This window comes from Zingiber officinale, chromosome 2A (assembly GCF_018446385.1).
Source record: "Zingiber officinale cultivar Zhangliang chromosome 2A, Zo_v1.1, whole genome shotgun sequence".
Taxonomy (NCBI): Eukaryota; Viridiplantae; Streptophyta; class Magnoliopsida; order Zingiberales; family Zingiberaceae; genus Zingiber; species Zingiber officinale.
This window is the reverse complement of record NC_055988.1, coordinates 165004587-165029451: the sequence shown is the minus strand read 5'-3', so window position 1 is coordinate 165029451 and position 24865 is coordinate 165004587. Positions and strand designations below refer to the sequence as shown.

The 24865-nt window shown below is 37.0% G+C and overlaps 2 protein-coding genes across 3 annotated transcripts in view; both read right to left on the bottom strand.

Moving 5' to 3' along the window:
* Window positions 1-20129: 20129 nt before the first annotated feature.
* LOC122043023 (protein IQ-DOMAIN 13-like) lies at window positions 20130-21942 on the bottom strand. Of its 2 annotated transcripts, none has more exons than XM_042603459.1 (5): window positions 21661-21942; window positions 21383-21592; window positions 21088-21297; window positions 20876-21010; window positions 20130-20775 (listed from the first exon to the last, which is right to left on the bottom strand). In XM_042603459.1, the coding sequence occupies exons 1-5, from the start codon at window positions 21742-21744 to the stop codon at window positions 20314-20316; spliced, it is 1101 nt and encodes a 366-aa protein (XP_042459393.1). In that variant the 5' UTR covers window positions 21745-21942; the 3' UTR covers window positions 20130-20313. The 2 variants fall into 2 exon arrangements, with proteins under 2 accessions (XP_042459393.1, XP_042459395.1); XM_042603461.1 differs by having other exon boundaries at window positions 21109-21297.
* An 875-nt stretch (window positions 21943-22817) lies between these two features.
* The window catches only part of LOC122044211 (exopolygalacturonase-like), a 38942-nt gene continuing 36894 nt past the window's right edge, over window positions 22818-24865 (bottom strand). The window contains exons 2-5 of the mRNA XM_042604739.1: window positions 24162-24240; window positions 23793-24098; window positions 23202-23720; window positions 22818-23054 (exon numbers count right to left, since the gene is read on the bottom strand). Coding sequence (XP_042460673.1) covers window positions 22818-23054; window positions 23202-23720; window positions 23793-24098; window positions 24162-24240 — 1141 coding nt within the window. The remainder of the gene's footprint in view (window positions 23055-23201; window positions 23721-23792; window positions 24099-24161; window positions 24241-24865) is intronic.

The following is a 24865-nucleotide window of genomic DNA, read 5'->3' as shown; positions in this document are numbered from 1 at the left end:
GTGACTAGCACATAAGGGAGGCATTTACCTCGACTTTGCCAAGATTCGAACCCCAGACCTCATTATGGCAAAAACAATTTAAGAAAAAAACACTCGAGGAGGAGGACGACGACAGGTGACTTCTTTGTCTTCATCTCATCTTTGTTAGGCTCTCTCGAGGAGGAAGGCATGCAACAAATCTACAGTAGCTTTGTCATTGTTTTAGTTGTGATCTAAAGGCAATTTTATTGATTAATTAATTATTAGCTAAAAATTCCCAACTCAAATTTTTTTTTAAATAATTAGATTTAATTTAAATAGCTAGATTTAATTAATCTTAATTATCTTTAATTATGTTAATTAATTTAAATTAAATGGCAATTTACCAAAAGGCACGTGTAGAGATCTAAATTTACCAAAAGGAGTACGCTACTTTGATATTTACCAAAGAACGCACCTTTTTAAGTGCATTTCCTATTTTACCCTCTAACAATTTGACTTTTTCTACCATTTTTCTTTTCTCCACTATTTTTCTCTCTCTTCTCTTTTTTTATCAGCATGTCGAATATAGGAATAACATTAGTCAAATTTTTAATAACATTTTAATACATTTGAAGAAGCAAAAAGAAACAATGAATAGCATATTTGAACTCCTTGCAATTTCATAAATCCACTGGAATTAAAATGAGTGTAATCGGAACTCTCTAGGTTCATCAGTGGGTTTTGACCGAACATGAGTTTTTTTAGCCGATTCTTTGATTTTATATATTAACATCTATGAAAAGGCTAAATAAATAATGAACACCATTTTTGAACTCCTTGCAATATCAGAAATCCATAGGAACTGAAATGAGTGCAATCGGAGCTCCCTAGGTCCATAAGTGGATTTCGGTCAAAACTCACTGATGGACCTAGAGAGCTCCGATTGCACCCATTTCAGTTCCTATGGATTTCTGATATTGCAAGGAGTTCAAATATGGTATCCATTATTTATTTCGCCTTTTATAGATATTAATATATAAAATCAAAAAATCATCAAAAAAACTCACGTTAGGCCTGATATGGAATCATATCAGGCCCAACTTTCATCAACGCTGGAGAAGTTTTATAGGTCCACCCAGAATTGGTTGATCATCATAGGTATTTATTTTGTTAATGGTTCTATTTACTGTTACAATGACCTAATTTTTAAGACTAGTGTAAATTATAGACAATTTAGCAAAAAATGATGATACTGCAGTCAGAAGGTCTAGTTTCTTAATATGATATTTTCTAAATCTTGTATATCACTTGAATGTTATCTTCTCATAGGCACTGGTGCTATGGAGTTTGAAATCAAGTATTCTTGGTCATTCTCTCACTTGTTATCTACCTCTATGTCCCTATATGCATGCCAATGACTTTCATTTTAGGTTTAGGGAGAGACAAGCTTTTGAAAGCGGTCTGTTTTCATGTTTTTATAATAACTTTCATATTTACATGGATGACTTCATTGTTCTCCCATACATATAATTTCTCCAGCGTTGATGAAAATTGGGCCTGATATGATTCCATATCAGGCCCAACATGAGTTTTTTAATAATTCTTTGATTTTATATATTAATATCTATGAAAGGCGAAATAAATAATAGGCACTATATTTGAACTCCTTGCAACATCAGAAATCCATAGGAACTGAAATGGGTGCAATCCGAGCTCTCTAGGTCCATTAGTGGGTTTGATCGAAACCTAATGATGGACCTAAGGAGCTCCGATTGCACTCATTTCAGTTCCTATGGATTTCTGATGTTGCAAGGAGTTCAAAAATGGTGTCCATTATTTATTTCAGCTTTTCATAGATGTTAACATATAAAATGAAAGAATCGTCAAAAACGTCCACGTTGGGCCTGATATGATTCTATATCAGGCCCACGTTGGGCTTGATATGAGTCCATATCAGGCTCAACGTGAGTGTTTTTGCCGATTTTTTGATTTTGCATGTTAACATCTATGAAAAGTCACAATAAATAATGGACATCATATTTGAACTCCTTGCAACATCAGAAATCCATAGAAATTGAAATGGGTGCAATCGGAGCTCTTTAGGTCCATCAGTGGGTTTTGACCGAAACTCATTGATCGACTTAGAGAGCTCCGATTATATTCATTTTAGTTCCAGTGAATTTCTGAAATTGCAAGGAGTTCAAATATGTTATTCATTGTTTATTTTTGCTTCTTCAAATGTATTAAAATGTTATTAAAAATTTGACTAATGGTATTCCTATGTTTTGCATGCCGATATAAAAAAGAGAAGAGAGAGAAAAATAGTAGAGAAAAGAAAAACGGTAGAAAAAGTCAAATTGTCATAGGGTAAAATAGGAAATGCACTTAAAAAGGTGCGTTCTTTGGTAAATATCAAAGTAGCGTATGCCTTTTGGTAAATTTAGATCTCTACATGCGCCCTTTGGTAAATTGTCGTAAATTAAATCAGCAAACTTAATAAATCTAAGTACAATTAAATTACTTAATCTAATTAATTAATATAATTAATTAGTTTATTTTAATATAATTTAAATAACTAATATAGTGATTAAAATTTATTTTAATTATATTTTTAAATTAATTTAATTGAATAGAATTAAATTAAATTAATGGGAATAATTAAATTAATAAGGACTAATTAAAAATAAATTAACAAGAAATAATTAAAATTAAGTTAGGATGATTTAGTTAATCAAAATTAAGTAAATTTGTTAAAGTTTTAATCAGAACTGAATGATCAAAATAGAATCAAATTGATAATTTTAAAGTGACTCAGAACAAAATAAGATTTCTGTAATTTATATTTTATAGTATTCATATCTAATCAAATATAGACACGTGACTTTTAATTTTTGTATATATCTTTTATTACTTTAATAGTATTATTGATTGTGGAAGTTATTGGAAGTTTAAAGACAAAGCAGATAGATGCCAATCAACTTTGTAGAAGAGATTGAGTAAACAGCATATACCCTTTCTTTGAATATTTTGTGTATGTGTGGCATGCCATGTTTTGTGGTCAACCTAATTTGCACAAGCGATTGGTAACTATTTAATAAACCTAAAGAAGCAGTTTTTGCTGATAATTAAGAGAACCATGAAATGTCCAAATGTTTGTTCAATTGAATGCTTGGAGGGTTGTTGGTTGCAAAATTATCTACTTGCTTATATAGGCATACATTGTGCTCATGCGTTTATGAAGATCCTTTGTTGTTTCAAGTTCAAGGTTTCATAATTAGCAAGTGCTTGTTGTAGAAGATTGCCTCGTGGCGAACTGTTATCAAGAGAGTGATGATATTTATACATCAGACACAGATATGCCAAGAAAAGAGAGAATTGTTAACTGTGCCTCAAATGTATTTAGCCTATTCAAGTGCTGAAGAATCGTGATGGATAACATTTTGCAAGATGCTGGCAAGAAAATTCTGGGGGGTTAAAATTTGTCTACAAATAAGGTTTTTCCAGAAAGGTTGAGCAAATCAAGTTGGACAACAATTAATAACGATAGAAGTGAAGGATTAAGTCCACATGGGTAGGATTAATCTTCATAAGGTGGGCTTACACTTGATTACCACACCCACAACTAATTGCCATTAAGGAAATGAAATCCCAATTAAGTGATCTAATGCTTGTAACATGAAAGGAGGGTTTTAAGATATTGGATGTGAATTTAATGTGTAGATCCGTTAACCTAGTTCATTAACATTAATGGGCTATTAATAATGTATGGGTTTTATGTGGATGGTCCCTGTAGGATGGACCAAGGTATATAACTATATAAGGGAAGAAGTCTCTTGATTTGGGCATCATATTGAATCTGAGATTCAATAGAGCTTCTTCATCTTCCTCCTCTCTTCCCCATTGAGGACTACAGCTTGCCGCTCACTCCGGTAGAAGATCATTCCACGCTTCAGGAACTCCGGCGACAAATAAGATTAATGGCTAATGCAATGGATTCTCATTGTATTCGAATTTCAGTTTGCCTTAAAGCTTGATGATCGCAGACGATTTGGCATATATACATCGATTTTGCATTTGATTCCATTTGGATGAGCAAAATTAATGCATATCCATCGAATGTAGCATCCATAGGTGAGGATTTAACCTATGAATCGAATTTTTTACATTATCCGTGAAGAACGCGATCGACTGAGCGATTAGGGCTTTCTAGTTGAAAAATAGCGTTTAGAAAACCAAGTTTTCAACTGTCAACACCAATCGATTGGTAAGTGCGAATTGGGATGCCCGGATTAGTTAGTGTTCACCAATTGATGTTGCATTCAGAATTGATTGGTGAAGATCAATGATTTTCCTTTCTATGCGTTCAGAATGCTCCCAAGTCAATTGGGCGATCGATTGGTATTCACCAATCAATTGTCATAAGGACCGATTGATTGGGATATCCAGAATTGCACATAGAGGTCTGGAATCGATTAAGTGATCGATTGGTGTTCACCAATTGATTGCCATGATGACCAATCGACTTAGGATCTTTCACAAAAGGTCTCCAAGTCGATTGGGCGATTGATTGGCTAAAAGATCAATCAATTAGAGAACCCTGGGTCAAATATAAAAGGTTGTAGTTCATTGGGTTGTCCATATAAGGTTTCTGAGTCGATCTGTGAACTCAAGTATGTACCAATCGATTGCCCTTGGCATGTCCAAGAATTGACACATATAAAATATCTGTCAATCGATTGGTAGCTGGCACCAATCAATTGATATCTGATTAACTCAGTTTTTTAGCAATTTTTCCATGTATTCTTTCTCGCTCTTGCTGCTTAGTCAAACATATACTATCATCATAGCAAGAACTATTGAGGAGATTAGGAGTATTAACATAGAGGGATGTATACCCTAAGGGTGATTGGCTAAAGGAAAATAATTCTTATGCCAGATATATATTTAAGGAAGCTCACAAATTAAATTAAACTTCTTGATCATGCCCGTAGTGCGTCAATCCACAAGGACATTATGTGGCCGATCAAGGGCATTGTGAGAGATACTAGAAAACATAAGCTAACTAGAAGCTCACATATAAAGTTAATCAAGCGCATGGCGTGTCGGCCCAAAGGAAGGCGCGTTGTGTGGCAGATAGAGGTAGGTATGAGTTATTTGGAGAGTACCACTGGCAAATGACAATTTATTCAAAGACTTAATGTAATGTTGCACTAGGTATTTTAATTCATGCCCATAAAGTTACATGTTTGATTGTTGCATTTTGTTACTACACAACTATAAAGATACATGCCTTGTTTGTTTAAATAAATTGAGCTAAATTCTTTACTTTTGTTTATGTAGTGCTCTCAATGTTTAATAAGCTAAACAACATTCCTGTGCTAACTAGCATAAATTTTGGGCAATGAAAAGAGCATATAATAGCTACATGGATCTAGACTTTACATTTAGGCATATGATCGTCCAACACTTTTAACTAATGATTCCACTACAAATCAAAAGGTAATCTTTGACAAGTGGGAGCGATCAAATCAGTCTAATGATCATGAAGATGTCCATTCCAAAATCACTTAGAGGTTCGATTACTAAAAATAAAGATGCTAAAACCTTCATTAGGGAGTTAGCAGACCGATTCGCCTCAAACGAAAAAGTCAAAACCACTACACTTCTCACGAAGTTAGTGTCCATATTGTATAATAGGAATGATAGCATTAGGGAGTACATAATGAAGATATCAAACTTGGTTACAAAGCTTAAGACACTAAAGTTAAATATGGCTGCAATCGTCTTTGTGAACCTCATCCTAATCTCTCTACCTACATCTTTAAAATAAGCTACAACACTCAAAGGAGAAGTGTGTACAGGAAGAACAGAGATTAAGGCATAACATATCTCACTGTGCTTATTTTGCATCCTCATCTCAGTATTTGAAAAAGAAGAAGAAAAAGGATAAAAGTAAGAGTAAGGGTAAACAACTTGTAGTGATGTACATAAGGAGCAAAAATAACAAGATTCGAACCCAACTTATTTCTTTTGTAAAAAGAAAGGTCATCTGAAGAAGGATTGCCCAGATACATCAACTAGCGTGTCAAGAAAGTTAAGGGTGCGTTTGGTTTGCACCGTTTTCATTTTCATTTTCTGGAAAACGCGCGTTTTCTAGAAAACAGAAAACGACTTTTTGTCATTCTCTGTTTTTCTAGAAAACGATAGCCAAATTTTTAGAAAACGCGAGCGGAAAACGCAAACCAAACACCATTTTCCAGAAAACGCGCGTTTTCCAGAAAATGAAAATGGAAAATGCGCGTACCAAACGCCCCCTAAATTTCTCAACTTTGTTAGTTTAGAAGTCAACCTAGCTACTGTACCTAATAACATTTATGAATAAATACTGGTGCCACTACTCACGAAAATGTAACTATGCAGAGTTCCCTCATGAGCCGAATGTCAATTAATGATAAAAGATTCATCTATACAGAAATTGGCAAGAAAGAGAAATTAGAGGCAATAGGTGTCTTTAGAATTTGTTTAGGGAACAATGTACTTTTTAAATTGGAAAATACATTTGTAGTGATGTCATTTAGAAGAAACTTAATTCCTATTTCATGTTTGGACAAATCTGGATATACTTGTTCATTTAGAAATTGAAAGTTCATTATTTCTCGAAATTCTATCTTGTGTGATATTACTTCCTTGATTGATAAGCTCTACAAATTAGACATTAAAACAGGTAATATTGTGATGCATAGTATAGGTGTGAAGCGTGGTGACATAGGCGTTTAGGGCGTATCACTAAATAACGCCCAAAAAGGTTAATGTCACTAGGAATTCTCGATTCCCTTGATATGTCAGATTTTGGAATCTGCATTGAGTGTATCAAGGAGAAAACGACTAACAAGAGTAATAAAGGTTCAAGGCGGAGTAATGGTGTCTCGAGCTTATATATATGGAAATATGTGGATCGTTCCGTAAGACTTCTTGGAATGAACAAGCATACTTTATAAGCTTTATAAACGACTATTCTTAATACGGATACTTGTACCTTATTCACGAGAAATAACAATCCCTAAACATGTTCAAAACCTTTAAAGTCAAAGTTGAAAATCAAGATGGTAAGAAGATTAAGGTCATAAGATCAGACCGTGGTGATGAATACTATAGAGATCTGACGAATCAGATAAATAACATCCTAGGTCATTTGCATATTAGCTTACAGAGTGCAGAATCGTGGCGCCATACACCATGCCTAGGACCCTTAGCATAATGGTGTAGCAGAGCGATGAAACCGAACCCTAAAAGATATGATGAGAAGTATGATTGCATTTTCTTCTCTGTTGAAGTCTGTATGGGGTGAGGCACTTACGATTTATCTACTCAATAGAGTTCATAGTAAGGTGGTAACGAAAACCCCATACGAGTTGTGGACATGTAGAACGCCTAATCTTAGGCATCTACATATCTGGGGTTGTCCAGCTAAGGCTAGGCCTTATAGGCCTAACAAAGAAAATTGGACTCCAGAACCGTTAGCTGTTATTTTGTAGGATAAAAAGTTTCAAGTTTTACAACACCTTGAGTAGATCATTTTCCTTTACGGGTAATGTCAAATTTATTAAGAATGGTGGGAGCGATAAAGTTAGGAAAATATTATTTGAGGAGAATATTGGTCATCCTAATATAGTAACTACTGATGTAGAAGTTGCACACCCGGAAGGGGTAGTTAACTACGATATTTCCATATCCCCTCCAATATAATTGGAAGGTATATCAGCTCAAATTAAGGTATTCCCTCCTACATTTAAGCATTATTCCCAACCACCACAAGATTAAGGTGGTGTTTGGTTCTCTCCTAGGAATCGGAATGGGAATGGGTGTCATAGTATAGTGGAATGGGAATGGGAATGGGTATGAGCTTGGATATCATTCTTAAAAATAATGTTTGATTAGTTGAATATTTTCAATCGGAATGAACCTAAATTTTCTTTTTTACCCTTAGAGGAAAATAAGATAAAAAATTAGATGGAAGAGAAAGTTGAATGTGAGAGAAACATATGATGAGAGAGAAAGTGTGATGGGAAAAAATGAAGAGAGAGAAAGTGTGATGAGAAAATGAGGAGAGAGAGCATGATAGAAGAGATTGAGAAGAGAAAAAGTATGATGAAAGAGAAAGTGTGCTGAGAGAAAAAGAGTGATAGAAAAAATGAAGAGAGAGAAAGTTTGATGAGAGAAAATGAGAGATTGAGCAGAGAAAGTTGTTGGAACCCCAAGGTTGTTTTGGTGTGATCAACAAGTTAAGTTAGGTCCTGTGTTGTTCTAACCTTGTTTCTAAGTGTGCAAGAGCTTAGGAGCATAGGTAGTCGAGTGGAAGACGCAGCTAGCGAGAAGGACGGCACGCGGTGCGTCCGAGTGACAAGGCACTGCGGAAGAGTACACCGGCGGACGAGAAGGAAGCGTGCGGTGGTTCCGAGGGACGAAAGCCGGAGCAGAAGACTACTCGAGTAGCAAGAGACGTAGCTAGCGAGAAGGACAGTAAACGGTGCGTCCGAGGGACGAAGATTACGGATGAGTACGCCGGCGGACGAGAAGGAAACACGCGGCGATTCCGAGGGACGAGAAGCCAAAGCGGAAGCCCACTCGAGAAGACCGGAAGTTGAGTTCGGGTGAGCCCTTTTCCGGATGTTCGAGATCACCCAAGCGAACGGATTCAAAGTTGAAGACCCGGACTAAGGCGAAATGAACCGGAGCAGTGGTCCCCGGATGAAAAAGTCAACACTGGTTGACTTTAGGCTCCGGGGCGCCCGGAACCATTCCGGACACCCGGAAAAGCCCGGGGCGCCAGGAATGGCTTCGGACGCCCGGACCTGTTTTGTTGACCAGATCGCGTCAAACGCGATCTGAACGTTGGGGGATAAAATTTTATCCCCCTAGGGCGCCCGGAAACCTTCGGGGCACCCCGACCAAGGCTATAAATATAGCCTTGGTCCAGAAGCTTTTCATCAGTTTAGAAATTGTAACAACGCTTGTGCGCTTCCACTGTTTAGAATAGTTTCTCTCTTTCTGTGCCTATACTGCTGTAAGAGAGGCTTCTCCGCCTGAAGGAGACAATAGTGCGATCATTTTCCTTGGATTAACAACCTCCCCGGTTATAACTAAATAAACATCTGGTGCCTCGTCTTTTTCTGTTTTGATTTATTGCTTTTCTATTTTATATGCAAGTGTCAGTTTGAAAAGTCGGGAAAGGTTGTGTTTTATTTTTACAGGGTTATTCAACCCCCCCTTCTAGCCGACCGCAACGATCCTACAAGTGGTATCAGAGCCGAGGCGCTTCAGGAGGACTAACCGCCGAACGAAGCAACGAGATGGCTAGACCAAGCATCCACCCACCGAAATTCGAAGGGGATTTCGCCACTTGGAAAAGGCTGATGCAGGTATTCTTTGCCACCGATTTTGAATTAATGCTTACAATGGAATTTGGTTTTACAGCACCGGAAGGTAAGGAGAAAAACAATTGGACAAAAAAGGAGCAGGCCGACTTCGTGGCGAACACCAAAGCAGAATACCATCTGCTAAGCGTTCTTCCACCTCAAGAAGTCAACAGAATCGGGGACTACGACTCGGCAAAGGAACTTTGGGAAAGTTCCTCGAGCTGCACGAAGGGACCTCCGAAGCCAAGCTCGCTAGACAAGACCTACTCCGCAACTAGCTCACAAGCCTGCGACTTGGGGAAGACGAGACAGTTGCGCGCCTGCACTCAAGAATCAAGGAAATCATCACCGGACTCTCGAATCTCGGAGAAAAAATAAGTAACCGAGATTCGCTAAGGTACGCTTTAAATTCCTTTCCTAGAAATACCAAATGGGCATCATTAGTAGATGCATTTTACATTTCTAAATATTTAGAAAAGATTTCGTTAGAAGAATTCTTTTCAACATTTGAAGTGCATGAGTCAAGATGTGCAGGAATGAAAGAGCCCAAGAACAACGTCGCCCTCAAAGCATCAAGAGACGAATCTAAGTCGGAGTCTTCTCTCAACGACGAGGAAATGGTAATGAAGGTAAGGCGATTTAAGAAGTTATGCAATTCTAGAAAAACTAACCATCCACAGGGTAGAAAGAAAAGGACAATCCGCTGCTACCACTGCAACGAAGAAAGGCACGTCAAGGACAATTGCCCCCAGCTGAAGAACAAGGACAAGGAGAAGGGTAAGAAGCCTATCCAAAAGCAAAGGCCCTAAAGGCGACGTGGGACGATAAGTCGTCGGAGTCGGAAGTCAAGGCATTCTCCGGACTTGCTCTAATGGCAAGTCATCAAGACGACGACTGCAAGTCAAGCTCTTCCGAAATGAGCATCGAGAGCATCGATAAAGGGGGAGCCACGTCTGAAGAAAGCAGCAGTTTAGGGGGAGAAACGGACAACAAGATCAATAAGGTAAGTGAGGTACGATCACGTCCTCCTGATAAACTCTTTAAGTTTGTTAAACTATTAACAAAAGACTGTTGCAAATTAGAATAGGAGATTAAAAACTTAAAAATAATTTTGGCTAAATCTTGTCCCTTAGAAGAATTAGACAAATCAAAATTAGAAAATGAGAAATTGAAATCAGAAAATAAAGATTTGAAAAGTCAAGTAGATAATTTGAAAAACCATGCATGCTCATCTAATTTTAGAAAATTTAAAAATTTAAATTGGTATTACAGATATCACCAAGGACAAATTAGGAATATTTCAAGAAAATATGTACCTAAGAAATATTTAGCCAATCCAGTAAGTTGGAACCTATATTGGGTTCGTAAGTCATGTTTAAATTAAACTATTGATTAAATTTAGAGCTTTTCAGCGAGAAAATTAAACATTGAAATTCTTTATGAGGCTTTGTCTAAGGAAGTGGTTGTTGCTCTAATAACCAAGAAGGTCTAGTGTCTCGCCACGACCTGAAAGCCAAAATATTGAAAAAAAAAATGTTTAATTAACTTTCTGTCAAAACATTAAAATTAGAATTAATTAATGCTTTTAAAGTTTTTCAAACGTTTTTTCTCAAAATAGTTTTACGTGAAATTTTTAAGTTTAGAAAAATCTTATATTAGGATTTCTTTTTCAAAAATAATTTTTGCAAAGACTTAAAAAAATAATTTTTTAAAAATAATCTTTTTAACAAAAAATCTTTTTTATTGTTTTTCTTTCTTAGAAAAAATTCACTTTTATACTTAGAAAATTTTTCAAAAGATATTTTTCTTGTCTAAGTTAAAAGTTGAAAATTTTTGCTTAAAGTTTTTTTTTTAAAAAAAAAACTTTCAAAAAATATTTTTGCAAAGGTGTCTAAGTTAGAATTTTTACTTATAATTTCACTTAGAAAATTTTTTAAAATTTTACTTAAAATTTTTTTTGTGTGAAAAGTATTGCAAAATTTGTAAGGATATCAAAATTCTCTAAGTTTTACCTTTAGATTTTTTCTTAGAACCCCATTTTTTATGTGATCAAAGGGGGAGAAGGAAAAGTATAAGTCTAGGGGGAGGTAGACCAAAATTTAACTTGTTTTATTTTTTGCACTTAATTGCAAATTTAGTTAAATTTATTTTATGTCTATTTTAACTCTAGCTTAACTTGGGTTGATCACACTAAAAAGGGGGAGATTGTTGGAACCCCAAGGTTGTTTTGGTGTGATCAACAAGTTAAGTTAGGTCCTGTGTTGTTCTAACCTTGTGTCTAAGTGTGCAGGAGCTTAGGAGCACAGGTAGTCGAGTGGAAGACACAACTAGCGAGAAGGACGGCACGCGGTGCGTCCGAGGGACGAGGCACTGCGGAAGAGTACACCGACGGACGAGAAGGAAGCGTGCGGTGGTTCCGAGGGACGAAAGCCGGAGCAGAAGACTACTCGAGGAGCAAGAGACGTAGCTAGCAAGAAGAACAGCACACGGTGCGTCCGAGGGACGAAGACTGCGGATGAGTACGCCGGCGGACGAGAAGGAAACATACGGCGATTCCGAGGGATGAGAAGCCGGAGCGGAAGCCCACTCGAGAAGACCGGAAGTTGGGTTCGGGTGAGCCCTTTTCCGGATGTTCGAGATCACCCAAGCGAGCGGATCCGGAGTTGAAGACTGGACCGAGGCGAACTGAACCGGAGCAGTGGTCCCCGGATGAAAAAGTCAACACTGATTGACTTTAGGCTCCAGGGCGCCCGGAACCATTCCGGGCGCCCGGACCTGTTTTGTTGACCAGATCGCGTCAAACGCGATCTGAACGTTGGGGGATAAAATTTTATCCCCCCAGGGCGCCCCGACCAAGGCTATAAATATAGCCTTGGTCCAGAAGTTTTTCATCAGTTCAGAAATTGTAACAACGCTTGTGCGCTTCCACTAATTAGAATAGCTTCTCTCTTTCTGTGCCTACATTGCTGTAAGAGAGGCTTCTCCGCCTGAAGGAGACAATAATGCGATCATTTTCCTTGGATTAACAACCTCTCCGGTTGTAACCAAGTAAACATCTGGTGCCTCGTCTTTTTCTGTTTTGATTTATTGCTTTTCTATTTTATATGCAAGTGTCAATTTGAAAAGTCGGAAAGGGTTGTGTTTTAATTTTACAGGGCTATTCAACCCCCCCTTTAGCCGGTCGCAACAGTCCTACAAAAGTATGATGAGAAAATGTGATGAGAGAGAAAATGTGATGGGAAAAAATGAAGAGAGGGAAAGTGTGATGAAAGAAAATGAGGAGAGAAAGTGTGATGGAAGAAAATGAAAAAAGAGAAAGTGTGATGAGAGAAAATGAAAAGAGAGAAAGTGTGATGAGAGAAAATATGAAGAGAGTATGGTAAGAGAGATCGAGGAGAGAGAAAGTATGATGAGAGAGAAAGTGTGATGAAAAATTAAGGAGAGAATGAAGAGAGAGAAAATAATGAGAGAGTGTATGATGAGAGAGAATACAAAGAGAAAATAGTAGAAAATCTGTGATGAGAGAGAATGAGGAGAGAGAGTGTGATGAAAGAGAATGAAGAGAGATAAAGTGTGATGAGAAGAAATATGGAGAGAAAGTATGGTAAGAGAGAACGTATGATGAGAGAGAAAGTATGATGAAAAAACGAGAAGAGAATGAAGAGAGAAAAATAATGAGAGAGTGTGTGTGATGAGAGAGAATATAGAGAGAAAATGGTAAAAAATGTGTGATGAGAGAGAATGAGGAGAGAGAAAGTATGTTGAGAGAAAAAATGTGATGATAGAATGAGGAGAGAGAAAGTATGATGAGAGAGAACAAGGAAATAGAGTGAAATGAAAGAAAAATTGAACAAATATACTAAGGATATTTTTGTCCAAACTTAATTTTTATTCCCATTCCATCAAAACCCGAGGGAGGGGGTGGGTTACATCCATATCCAAATTTTTGGGATTCATTCCAAAATCTTGATTCCATTCCCATCAACCAAACACAAAGTTTGGGAATTAATCCATTCCCTCATTCCTAAACCTCTAAACCAAACGCCACCTAAGTGTTCATAATGAGATCCATTAGAGAAAAAAGATCAATGATGTCTCATGATTATGTATATCTCCAAGAGCATGAGTTTGACATATAGTTGGAAGATGATCTCACATCCTTTCAAGAAGTCAAACAATGCCCTCTTCCTGAAAAATGGATCAAAGCCATGAGGAAAGAAAAAAAAAAAAAATGTGGAACCGCCACATCAGCGGCCCCCCTAGAGCCGGTCCCACGGATATGGAGGGAGGTAAATGCAGGTACACAGGTGGAAAGTGCATAGCGGAGACGTTAACCCCAGGCAGTGACACCCAGGGGATCGACCCCTGGACCTTTCAGCCACAGAACCATGCACTCCCCATCTAAAGCCATGAGGAAAGAGATGAAATCTATGGTGGATAATGCCGTTTAGGAAGGATCTTGGTAATGCATCTTTTATCTTAAGCATACAGATTGTTTGTGATCGTTCAAGGTGCACACTTGAACTATCACAAAAGACCTATATAAAAAAGATGCTCATTTGGTATGATATGCATAATTGGATTCCTAGCGACACACCTACATCAAAGGGAGGTAAACTTATCTTGCAATAATGTCCACGTCATGAACTTGAGATTAAGGAAATGCAACAATTCCACTATGCATCGGCAGTAGAAAGTTTAATGTATGCTCAACTATGTACGCGTCCGAATCTTACGTACATTGTAGGGATGTTGAGCAAATATTTGAGTAACCCTAGAGTAGAGCATTGAAAAGCTGTAAAAAGGGTTATGCGGTATTTGTAAAGAACGAATTATTACATGCTCACATATGCGAGATCAGGTTATCTGGAGATCATGGGATATTTAGACTCCAATTTTATTGGATGCTTAGATAACAAGAGGTTCACCTCAAGTTATGTCTTCATGCTAGCGAAAGGGGTCATATCATAGAAAAGTGTCAAACAGATGCTAATAGTCATTTCCACTATAAAGGTAAAATTTATAGCGTGCTATGAAACTTCCAACCACGGGATATGGATATGAAACCTTATCACATATTCACATATCATTGGGGCATTGACATGCTATTGAGTATCAACTATGATAATAAAGTCGCAAAATTGTATTACAAAAATAACCGCAGTTCGTCGAAGTCTAAACATATCAACATAAAGTTTCTAACAGTTAGTCAAATTATGATAAAACATATAAGGACAAATTTTATATTAGCAGACCCACATGCCAAAGGCTTGTCACCCAAGCTATTTCATTGGCATGTGCTAAATATAGGGGTTCTTCCTTTTGATGAAGTTTCATTTTGTAAGAATTTATATTTTGTATAATGCTCTATTATAATGGACACATGTATTTTTGACTTATTGTGCGTACTAAAGTTTTACATATGTATATAATTTTAATTCTCTGAACATGAGGACATCATGATTTAGTATTGTGATTTTGTATATGATATTTGTAAATGTAATGTAAGACTCAATTTTGAGTCATAAAGTTGAATAATGATTTACCACTGCAGTTTAGCATAAGGTTTTAGACTTTGGTAAATATGATTTGAACCTGATTTAGGTCATAAGGAGGACTAATTGAGAATTGGCACTTATAGATCACATTTCATGTCATTCTTATACTACACATTCACATTTAATCTATGTCATTAATGATATTAATAGTGTGATTACTGTTGGTTCTTGTTACAATTATAGTAACTTTAACTTCTTTAGTCTTGTATTAATTGATTTAGTGGACCAGATTGTTTAAAGAGATATTTAACCCATACATTTTTTTTAGGCATGTTGAGCTCGACTAAGGGTTGTGTAGTGTATAAGGGATCAAGTATAGCCCAAGTGGGAGATTAAAAAATTAAGTGCACATGAGTGGGCTTAATCCAATTAAGTCCACATGAATGGGCTTAATCCAATTAACTCCACATGGGTGGGCTTAATCCGATCAAGTATATCATAGAAAAGCGTCAAACAGACGCTAATAGCCACTTCCACTATAGAAGTAGAATTTATAGCATGCTATGAAGCTTCCAATTACGGCATATAGATGTGGAACCTTATCACTGATTCAGATATCATTGGGGGGATTGACATGTTATTGAGTATCAACTGTGATAATAAAGTCGCAAAATTGTATTACAAGAATAACCGCAGTTCATCGAAATCTAAACCTATTGACATAAAGTTTCTAGCGGTTACTCAAATCAGATTCTATGTTAGCAAACCCGCTCACCAAGGGCTTGTCACCCAAAGTGTTTTATCAACATATGTTAAATATAGAGGTTCTTCCTTTTGGTGAAGCATCATTTCGTAAGAATTTGTATTTTGTATGATGCTCTATATTAATGAACACATGTATTTTCAGCTTATTGTACATACTAAAGTTTTACATGTGTATATGATTTTGACTCTCTAAACATGAGGACATCATGATTTACTATTGTGATTTTGTATACGATATTTGTAAATGTGAAGTAGGATTCAATTTTGAGTCGTAAGGTTTAATCATGATTTAGCACTGCGATTTAACTTAAGGTTTTGGACTTTGGTAAATATGATTTAGACCTGATTTGGGTCATAAAGAGAACTTATTGAGAATTAGTATTTATAGATCACATTTCATGTCATTCTTATACTACACATCCACATTTAATATATGTCGTTAATGATATTAATACTATTATTACTGTTGATTCTTGTTATAGTTATAGTAACTCTAACTTTTTAGTCCTCTATTAATTGATTTAATCGACCAAATTATTTAAAGAGGTATTTAACCCATAAAATTTTTTTGGGCATGTTGAGCTTAGGGGTGTCAATTCGAGTGGGTCGGGTCGAGTTGAGTTTTTTTTTTTTTTTAACCCAACCCGAACCCGACCCGAACCTGAGTTCAACCCAAAACACCTAAACCCGAACCTGAACCCGATCAACTCGAGCCCGACCCATATAACCCGAAAATCTGATTCAAAATGACTTTTTTGGACTATTTTCCTTATAATTCTTCACTTTTATCTCAATACTCCATCATTATTATACAAACATGATATTAATATACATAAAAACATCTAAATTTTTAAAATAAAATTTGATTTAACCCCAGAAAACCCCACAAAACCCTATATTTAAGTCAGCCCGGGTCAACCCGGTCAACCCAAACCCAACCCGACCCAACCCAAAAATTTTTAACTCTCCAACCCTCCAACCCGAACCCGACCCGAACCTGAAAATGTCCAACCCGAACCTGATTTTTTTCGGATCGACTCGGGTTGGGTCGTTGGGTCGGGTTCATTTTTGACACCCCTAGTTGAGCTCGACTAAGCATTGTGTAGTGTATAAAGGATCAAGTATAGCTCAAGTGAAAGATTGAACGATTAAGTCCACATGGGTGGGCTTAATTCGATTAAGTCCATATGGGTGGGCTTAATCTACATAAGATGAGCTTACACTCAACACACCCACACAACTAATTGTCATTAAGGAAATTAAACATCAATTAAGTGATCTAATACTTGTACCATGAAAGGGGTATTAAGATATTGGATGTGAATTCAATGTTTAAATCCATTAAGCCGGTTCATTAACATTAATGGGTTGTTAATGATGTATGGGCTTTATGTAGATGGTCCTTATTGGATGGACCAAGGTATACAAGGGAAGAAGTCTCTTGATTTGGGCATCATATTGAATCTGAGATTAAATAGAGCTTCTTCATCTTCCTCCTCTCTTCCCTTTAAGGACTACGGATTGCCGCCCACTTCGATAGAAGATCATTCCGCGCTTGCAGGAACTCCGACGACAAGTAAGATCAATGGTTAATGCAATGGATTCAAGTTAGTCATTCGCTTTCCGTTGTATTCGGATTTCAGTTTTGCCTTAAAGCTTGATGATAGCTAGATCTTGGATTGATGCATGATTGATTAAGCTCTATGTATCTATAATTACTTTCGAGAAGACCTAAAATAGTAGGCTCTTATAAGATTTGCCTAGTCTAGGCCAGTAAAAGTTCAAAGACCCTGACAATGTTTGTTAGAACTTTAAAAAGGTGAGGTGATACAAAAATAATCTACTAGAGTGCTACCCAACTAACATAATCATTAATTAGTCATTTAAATTTTGAATGTCAAGTCCAAACGAGACAGGAATAAATACTCAAAGAAAACAATTTATGCCTCTGAATCAAAGCAATAGAGTTGCAAGATTTGTAGATAAGAAAGGACTAAGAAATGTATACGAGCTAAACAATAGTTATTGCAAAAATGTGATGCAAGACTGAGGCACTAGAACCCTCCATAAAAAGTTAATATGAGCTTTTGTAATTAAATCACCTATTATGAATGGTTCTCTGATGTCATTCTCTGTTTCAGAAGTTGCTTGCAACATTCGATTTCCCAGTTTTCCATCATCAACGTGGTGTCCATAGAAGTGGATTTCATCAGAATTCTCAAGCACTTCTTTGACTGAATTAGAACCCATGTAGGCAGCCTATAAACAACCATAAGGGTGTAATGAGATGAACTAATCAGCAGAATTTCAAAGATCAGAGAAACTTGCTTCAATGTTAATTCAATAAAACAAAATTGAAACATCCCGTATGGAGAAGTACAAAAAATATACTTATCTTTGTGTCTAACGAAATTCTTTAAGTCTAACGACAGAAATTGAAACAAAAAAATAAAATAGTGCTACCATGAGCATCCTGAACACTGGTTACCGCCAACACTTTCAATAGGCATATTCATCTTCGCGCTCAAGGGTTCCATAGATTTCAGAACATCGTCAAAACCAACAATCCAGTTTTCATAATGAAAGGCAATAACTCCGAGCCCTATTCATGACCTTCGATTAACTTACTCTCAACCAAATCACTTGAGTTTGTTGAAACGGAGACGAACGGAGCAAATGCATCGAATAACAAAAATATAAAGCGACTCTTTGTTTGGCACAAACAAGCAAATCCAGAAGATAAAAACCCAACAAATGCGTCGATAATCAAAAGCAGATTAGCATCACCATGGTGATCGAAGCAAGGACCGAAGAGGATCCCCAGCGGCAATGCCTCCTACGGCGGAGCGACAGCAGATCAGGGAGGCGCTAACCGATCAAAACCCTAGAAATTCCATCTAAACTCGAGTAGAGAGATGATGAAAGAAAAGAGTCTCTTGCGTGCTCCCCAGCAACGAGTCGACCGTGAATTGCGAGACCTGTGCTATATCATACTTTATATGTTTTAAAAAGAAAAAACATTCAAACAATATTTTTTATCTAAGAATATAAATATTTTAATATTATTATAGCCATGACAACTTTAATATAAATAAAAATTATTATATAAGAAGTATTATTTTTTTGTCAAACAAAAATTAAAATTTATTAAAATTATTTTAACTTAGTCAACCTAACCTGGCTAGGGTCTCGGTCCGAGTTGTAAATGTTTGGTGTATATTTGTGAATAAATTTAATATTTATTTAGTGAAAATTTATTTATATTCCTTTAATATATAAAAACAATAATTAAATTTTAAAAAGTTAAATAATTTATTAAACTAAATGAAGAAATTTAATTGAATGACTTTCATAATTTTCTATTTATGAATAACGTCTTTAAAATTTTGATTAATCATGTTCATTAATTAACATAAATAATAAAACGAAAAAAAATTACAATATTAAATTCATCAACTGATAGAATAAATTTAAATATATAAAAATTTTCAATTCTCAAATAATCTTAAATTGAGAAACCTATAACATTTAGAACTCAAACTAAACTTGAACAAAATTCAAACTCATACAAAAAAATAAACATTTCAATAACTTAAAAACTAAGGATGTGGCCTTCTATCAGTGTGATACAATAGTAAAACAGTTAGAAAAATAATAAGAGAATCAAAGTTTGAATTTTAAATAGGATGATTTTTTTTAGAGGTTGGCTTTATTTAATAAATAAATGAGGAAAATTATTGGATAAAAAATTGAAGAATGTCATTTACTAAAATCATCAAAAGGATGACTCTTTCATTTAATATTAAAATTAAACAACGTCTTATCCCGTCATTATATATTTTATTTTTGTAAATTACTCTTTTTTATTATTATAATAATTACGAGTTCTTAGTTGTTATATGAGTATAGTAGTTATGATTTTGTAACTATTACAAGTATATAATTATAGTACTTACTGGATCATAACTTCTATAATATAATATTGAAGGATGTTAATCAGAAATAAAATATCAATTATGATTTATAACTTTAATAATATAATATTAATCAATGTTAATCATTATTAACAAATATTGATCAAGATAAAATGCTCATATTATGATAGTTATATAATTATTAGATTTTATTAATATTGATAAGAATTAAAGTGTTGTTATAATATAATTAAACCTAATGTTAAGAGAGATACAGTATTTATATCATATTAATTATGTACTATAGTTACTAAAACAAAGTTGCTATCTGTGTTGTAGTATTTATAAAATTATAACTATCATAATTGCTTAGTAATTGTGAATTCATAGTTGCTACCTATAACAATACTAAAAGTAAGGATAATTTTGAAAAGTAAAAATGTATAGTGGTGGAATAAAATGCTTTTTTAATAATAAATGAATGAGGAGCTCATTCCAATAAATAAAATACTCTTCTTATTTCTGCTTATTTTTTTTTTTAACTTTTGGGGTTAATCTAAGATGTTAACATTCGATTGAACATTGGAATGACCAGCTGAGTCTCATCAAAATTTAAATTTACAAGTGCTAGTAATGAACCATCCAACAATCCAACACGTCTGATTTGCAACAGTCGTCAAACATACGAAGCCCACTCCTTGCAAGAAATACGAACGTTGGGAAATTAGTGCGTTACAATTGTTAACCCAGCAAGCCAAACTACTTGACGAAGCTCCTCCTTGCGACAGCTCCCACAGGCACCGACATGGCGGAGTCCATGCTCACGCTCCCCACGGAGCGCGTCGGCCTGTGCCTCCTCTGCCTTCCTCCGCTCCTCTCTGTTCCGGCGGCGGAGGCGGCGGTTTCCTTGCCGGCGAACAGAGAGCTGATGCTCTGGCTCAGCCCAAACGAGAACCTCTTCTTCCTGGGCTCCTGCTGCGGGTTCGGGGCCGCCCTCGCCTTGGCCTTGGCTGACGCAGTCGGAGTCATGTAGTTCGGGGCGGCGAAGGGTGGGCAACTCGTGAGGCTGGCCGCGTCCGCGTCCGCCTCCGCCTGCTTCGGCCGCGAGTGGCCCGCCGCCGGTGGCTCGGAGGGCGGTGCTTGCCGCTCAAGCCACGTCCACCACCGCGGCGCCGCCCCAGTCAGCATGGCCTCGGCCGATTCGTGAGTCGCCTCCAACAGCTGCGACGACAAAGTAAGTTCTTACCCGAATCAACACAGAAATTTAACCCTAAATCTGTACGGATTTCCCTCAATCTAGATCAACAGTAATATGTCGTACATGGGGGGAGTAAGCGTAGGCCAGCGCTCTTTCCCTCTTCGCGACAGCCTCCACCTTCCTACGCATCCTCGCCTCCAGCTGCTCTTTCGCCAGCAAGCTGTCGTCCCATCCGCCATGGCCGCCCACTGCTTCCTCCTGGAACATAGATTCGCAAATTTGGGGATCAGAAACCCTAAAGCAAAACCAGATTCAATCTTTAGAACAGAAATCACTTGGCGAGGAAGGTTTCTTTCCGCGTGGCGGAGAAGCTGAAGGCGTCTGGTCTCCGCCATGCGCGACCTCCACGCCTGCACCTGCGATTGCGCCCGGACGAGCCTCTGCATGTGGCGCATGGTGTTGGCCATCTGCCGCTTCACCTCCTGCCCCCTCACCGTCCTCTGAAGCCTCATCATCCCCCTCAGCGCCTTGTACCTCCGCCTCGCCTGCCTCACGAGAACCACCGTACAGTTCCATTAATCTCCTCTCAATTTCATTTCCTGAACAATGAACATTCAGATTAATCGTTACCCTGTAACCTCTGTACGCCGCTTGAATCTTGATTGCTGAAACGCGAGCATGGTCGAGCTCGATCGTTGTCTGAACTCTCCGACGGCGGCATTCACTTTCTGCATCTTCGAGTATCTTCTCAATGCTGCTCGGTTCTCCATGAATGAAGGTACTGATCTGGCCGTGCTTCGACATCCCAAAACCCCATCTTTTCTTCGTCACTGTCCGGCCCTGCAATGATGTCAATCAACTACCATGAAATCTGCCTCCACGTCAGAGGAGTTTAGGGTTCCACTTACTCGAGGAGGATCAGGAGCCTCCTCCTTGGAGCTTGCAGTGAAGGCTCTTTTGATCGCTGAAAACCACCTCCCCTTCTCGCCCATCTCCTCGTCATCACTAGGGAAATGAGCTTCATTACTGTTTATAACAAGCTCTTTTGGATTGATTGTAGATGATCAGGAAGAGGATGGTGATGGTGTCAATTCAACTTTGCTTCAGCAGAAAGCCTAGGGAAGATTGCAACAGTGGGGTGGTTGTTGGTATCCGATGAATCAAAGTAGATCTAAGTTGGATTCTTTTTTTTCTTCAATGTTTTAAAGTTTTTTTTTATATATATAATTTTGATTTGATTTGAATGATTTATAATATGGCTCAACAACTCTCAGCTAGAGAGTGGCCAACAAATTGGAAAGTGGATAGTTGCTTATAAGCTACTCTAAAGTAGGGTGGTTATCTTATCCAAATCGTGTCGGATTTGACTAAGTATGCTTAGTTTACGAACATTTAGATTCGTCAAATTCTTCACTGATGTCATCGATATAATAGTGAGAAATTCTCTCACAATCTAATTGTCTTTAGCATTATTTCGGTTATAGTAGCATTGATCCAAAGAATTCACTTCTTATTCTTGTTATATTTATTGATTATAAATTTCATTAAATCCAATTGGATTAAGAGTGTAATCTCATTCTTTTATAGAATATAATGAGATTAATAAATTATTTTGATTAATTAGGAGTTGACTAAGTTAAAATTAATCTATTAGAGCTTGATTTGATTATGTTCTATTGGTGGGAAGATTTGGATTAATTATAAATACGTTGGATTGATATTGATGCATGTGAGAGAACACCCATATAAAGACTTGGAGGTTTGGATGTTAAAAGTATGCTTTAAGGGTAACTTTAGTTTTTTTTTTCTTTATATGTTTCATTAAATCAATCCGTATAAATACATAACTAATCATCATCTTGTAACGAGAGAGGTTCAAATTATAAAAATTAAAATTTTATAATTGAACTTTCTCATCGAGTCCCAACAAGAATCACCATTTCATTATTATAACAAAGTATAGAACAACAATCAGACTAAATTGAATTCAATGCAAACTCGGAATGAATGATCAATGGTTAATTAGTTACAAAAATTGTGGAGTATGTCGATTTTATGCTTGAACTTAAATGCACGAGCTAGGTTTCACATTGCCATTCGATCTTCCATGAATATTAACGCAAGTTGATGTCGCAGTTGCGTTCCCGGTCGCATCGCCAGTGTAATGCAGGTCGATGTCGTTTAACTCCACACTTGCACATGGAACCGAACGGCTGCATACAAATTTTATGGCTTCCCTTGAGGAAGAAGTTCCCCTCACATTTGTGAACTTGATATCGTGAATTTGAACCCGAGATGGATCCTACAACGTAACAAGCACATATATAATAACAAGGATGTTAATTATCACAGTGAGCATTCAATAGCTTCAAATGACCCCAGTTTTATCGACTTGATATATAATTGTTATTCTTGGATCAATTAGTAATCTTAGTCTAAGAGGATTTACCTTTTCAACACACGAAACATAGGGACAATACTCTTGGTCTATGATGATGGGGTTGTAGACATTGTGCATGATGATGTTCTCGTAGACAAAGTGAGCGGCCGTCAATGGAACCGGAGAAGATTTCCATGTCTTGATCCTTAATCCATTGGTTGTGCCATTGAGAGCGCAATTTCTAACCGTCAAGCCAACCACGTCCTTCTCATTCGAGTTCTTGCCAAGACTTCCAACGCTGATGCCATGGCCAGGACCGCATAACACATTCAAGATTGTTAAATTGGTGTTTCCCGGTCCGATGGAGATGCAATCGTCACCGGTGCCGATGATCGCATTCGCAATGGTGATATTGGTGGAATCGGCTATGTGGATGCCATCCGTGTTAGGGCTATTCCCCGGAGCACTAATCTTCAAGGACTGAAACTCCAAATTCTTCGATGAAAATATATGCATGTGGAAGAGCTTACTATCGATTGAAGAAATGTTCTTAACAACTGCATTCGAAACGAAACTAAACACCAACGACTGCAAAACGGACAAAATGAAGGAAATAAAAAGTTGAAGCCAAATAATAATTTAAAGAAAAAAGTTGTGTACCATCGGAAGGAGCTTGCAACTCCATTTCTTAGGGCATTCATTGTGAGGCCATGCCGAAGCTCCCTGCCCGTTGAATATTCCACCTCCGTAGATGATTAGTCCGTCTATATATTGGAAATCAATCCAATTGTTTGTGTAAACATTGAGGTTAGTCGATGCAAGTAGTTGTCCTCTCAATTCCAACCTCTTGACACCCTTGCAAGGCCCTTTAAAGGCCAGAGGACCGACCGAGTACGATCCCTCCGGAACTAGCATCGTCGACCACCCGCTAGCCGCGCACGAGGCATCCCATGCCGCTTGAAAAGCCTAAGATTATGCCAAGACAATTTACTATGTTTACAAAATAAGTTTACACGGAATCCTGCTCACCTTTGTGTCATCGGTGTGGCCATTTCCTGTCGCTCCATGATCCTTCACATTGTAAACACCGTTCGATTGAGCAACACACCTAATGTACCAAGTCGAGAATAATAAGGTGAATTTAAAGATAGCGTAAACGGAACCCATTTTTCTATAGGACTTTGCAATTAATGGATGCTCCTATTGTTGTTTTCCTTCTCGATCTTTATACAGATAAACTACATGAATTCTCTCTCCATGTTTGTGGTCAATGGAGATCGAATCCATATTTAGTATATAGTTTACTTGTTTGTCGTCTATTTTCAATAGAGAAATAACAAGCCAAGAAAAATTAGAAAATAAAGATTTCATAGTCTCCTAATTGTTAATAATTGACATTTAAATAAATCAACTTGATATTTTAATCACCACTCACTAATATCAACAAACTAATTCCGATACATTTATAAGATTAAATTCAAATATGTAACACTCATATTGGAATGACCATCCGATCTCATAGAAAATTTTCATCGATCATCAGAGTAAATTGAGAAACGCTCACAATGAGTGGCTTAGAAGCCTAGTATCCCATGGTTGTGCGTTTCATTTGGAAAAATTTTTTTTATATATATATCTAATTTTTAAACTGTCGATCCTTCGCTGTGAAACGATCTGTGATTGTATTTTTAGGGTGCATGGAATTGATCTAAGTATCCCAATTGAAATACACA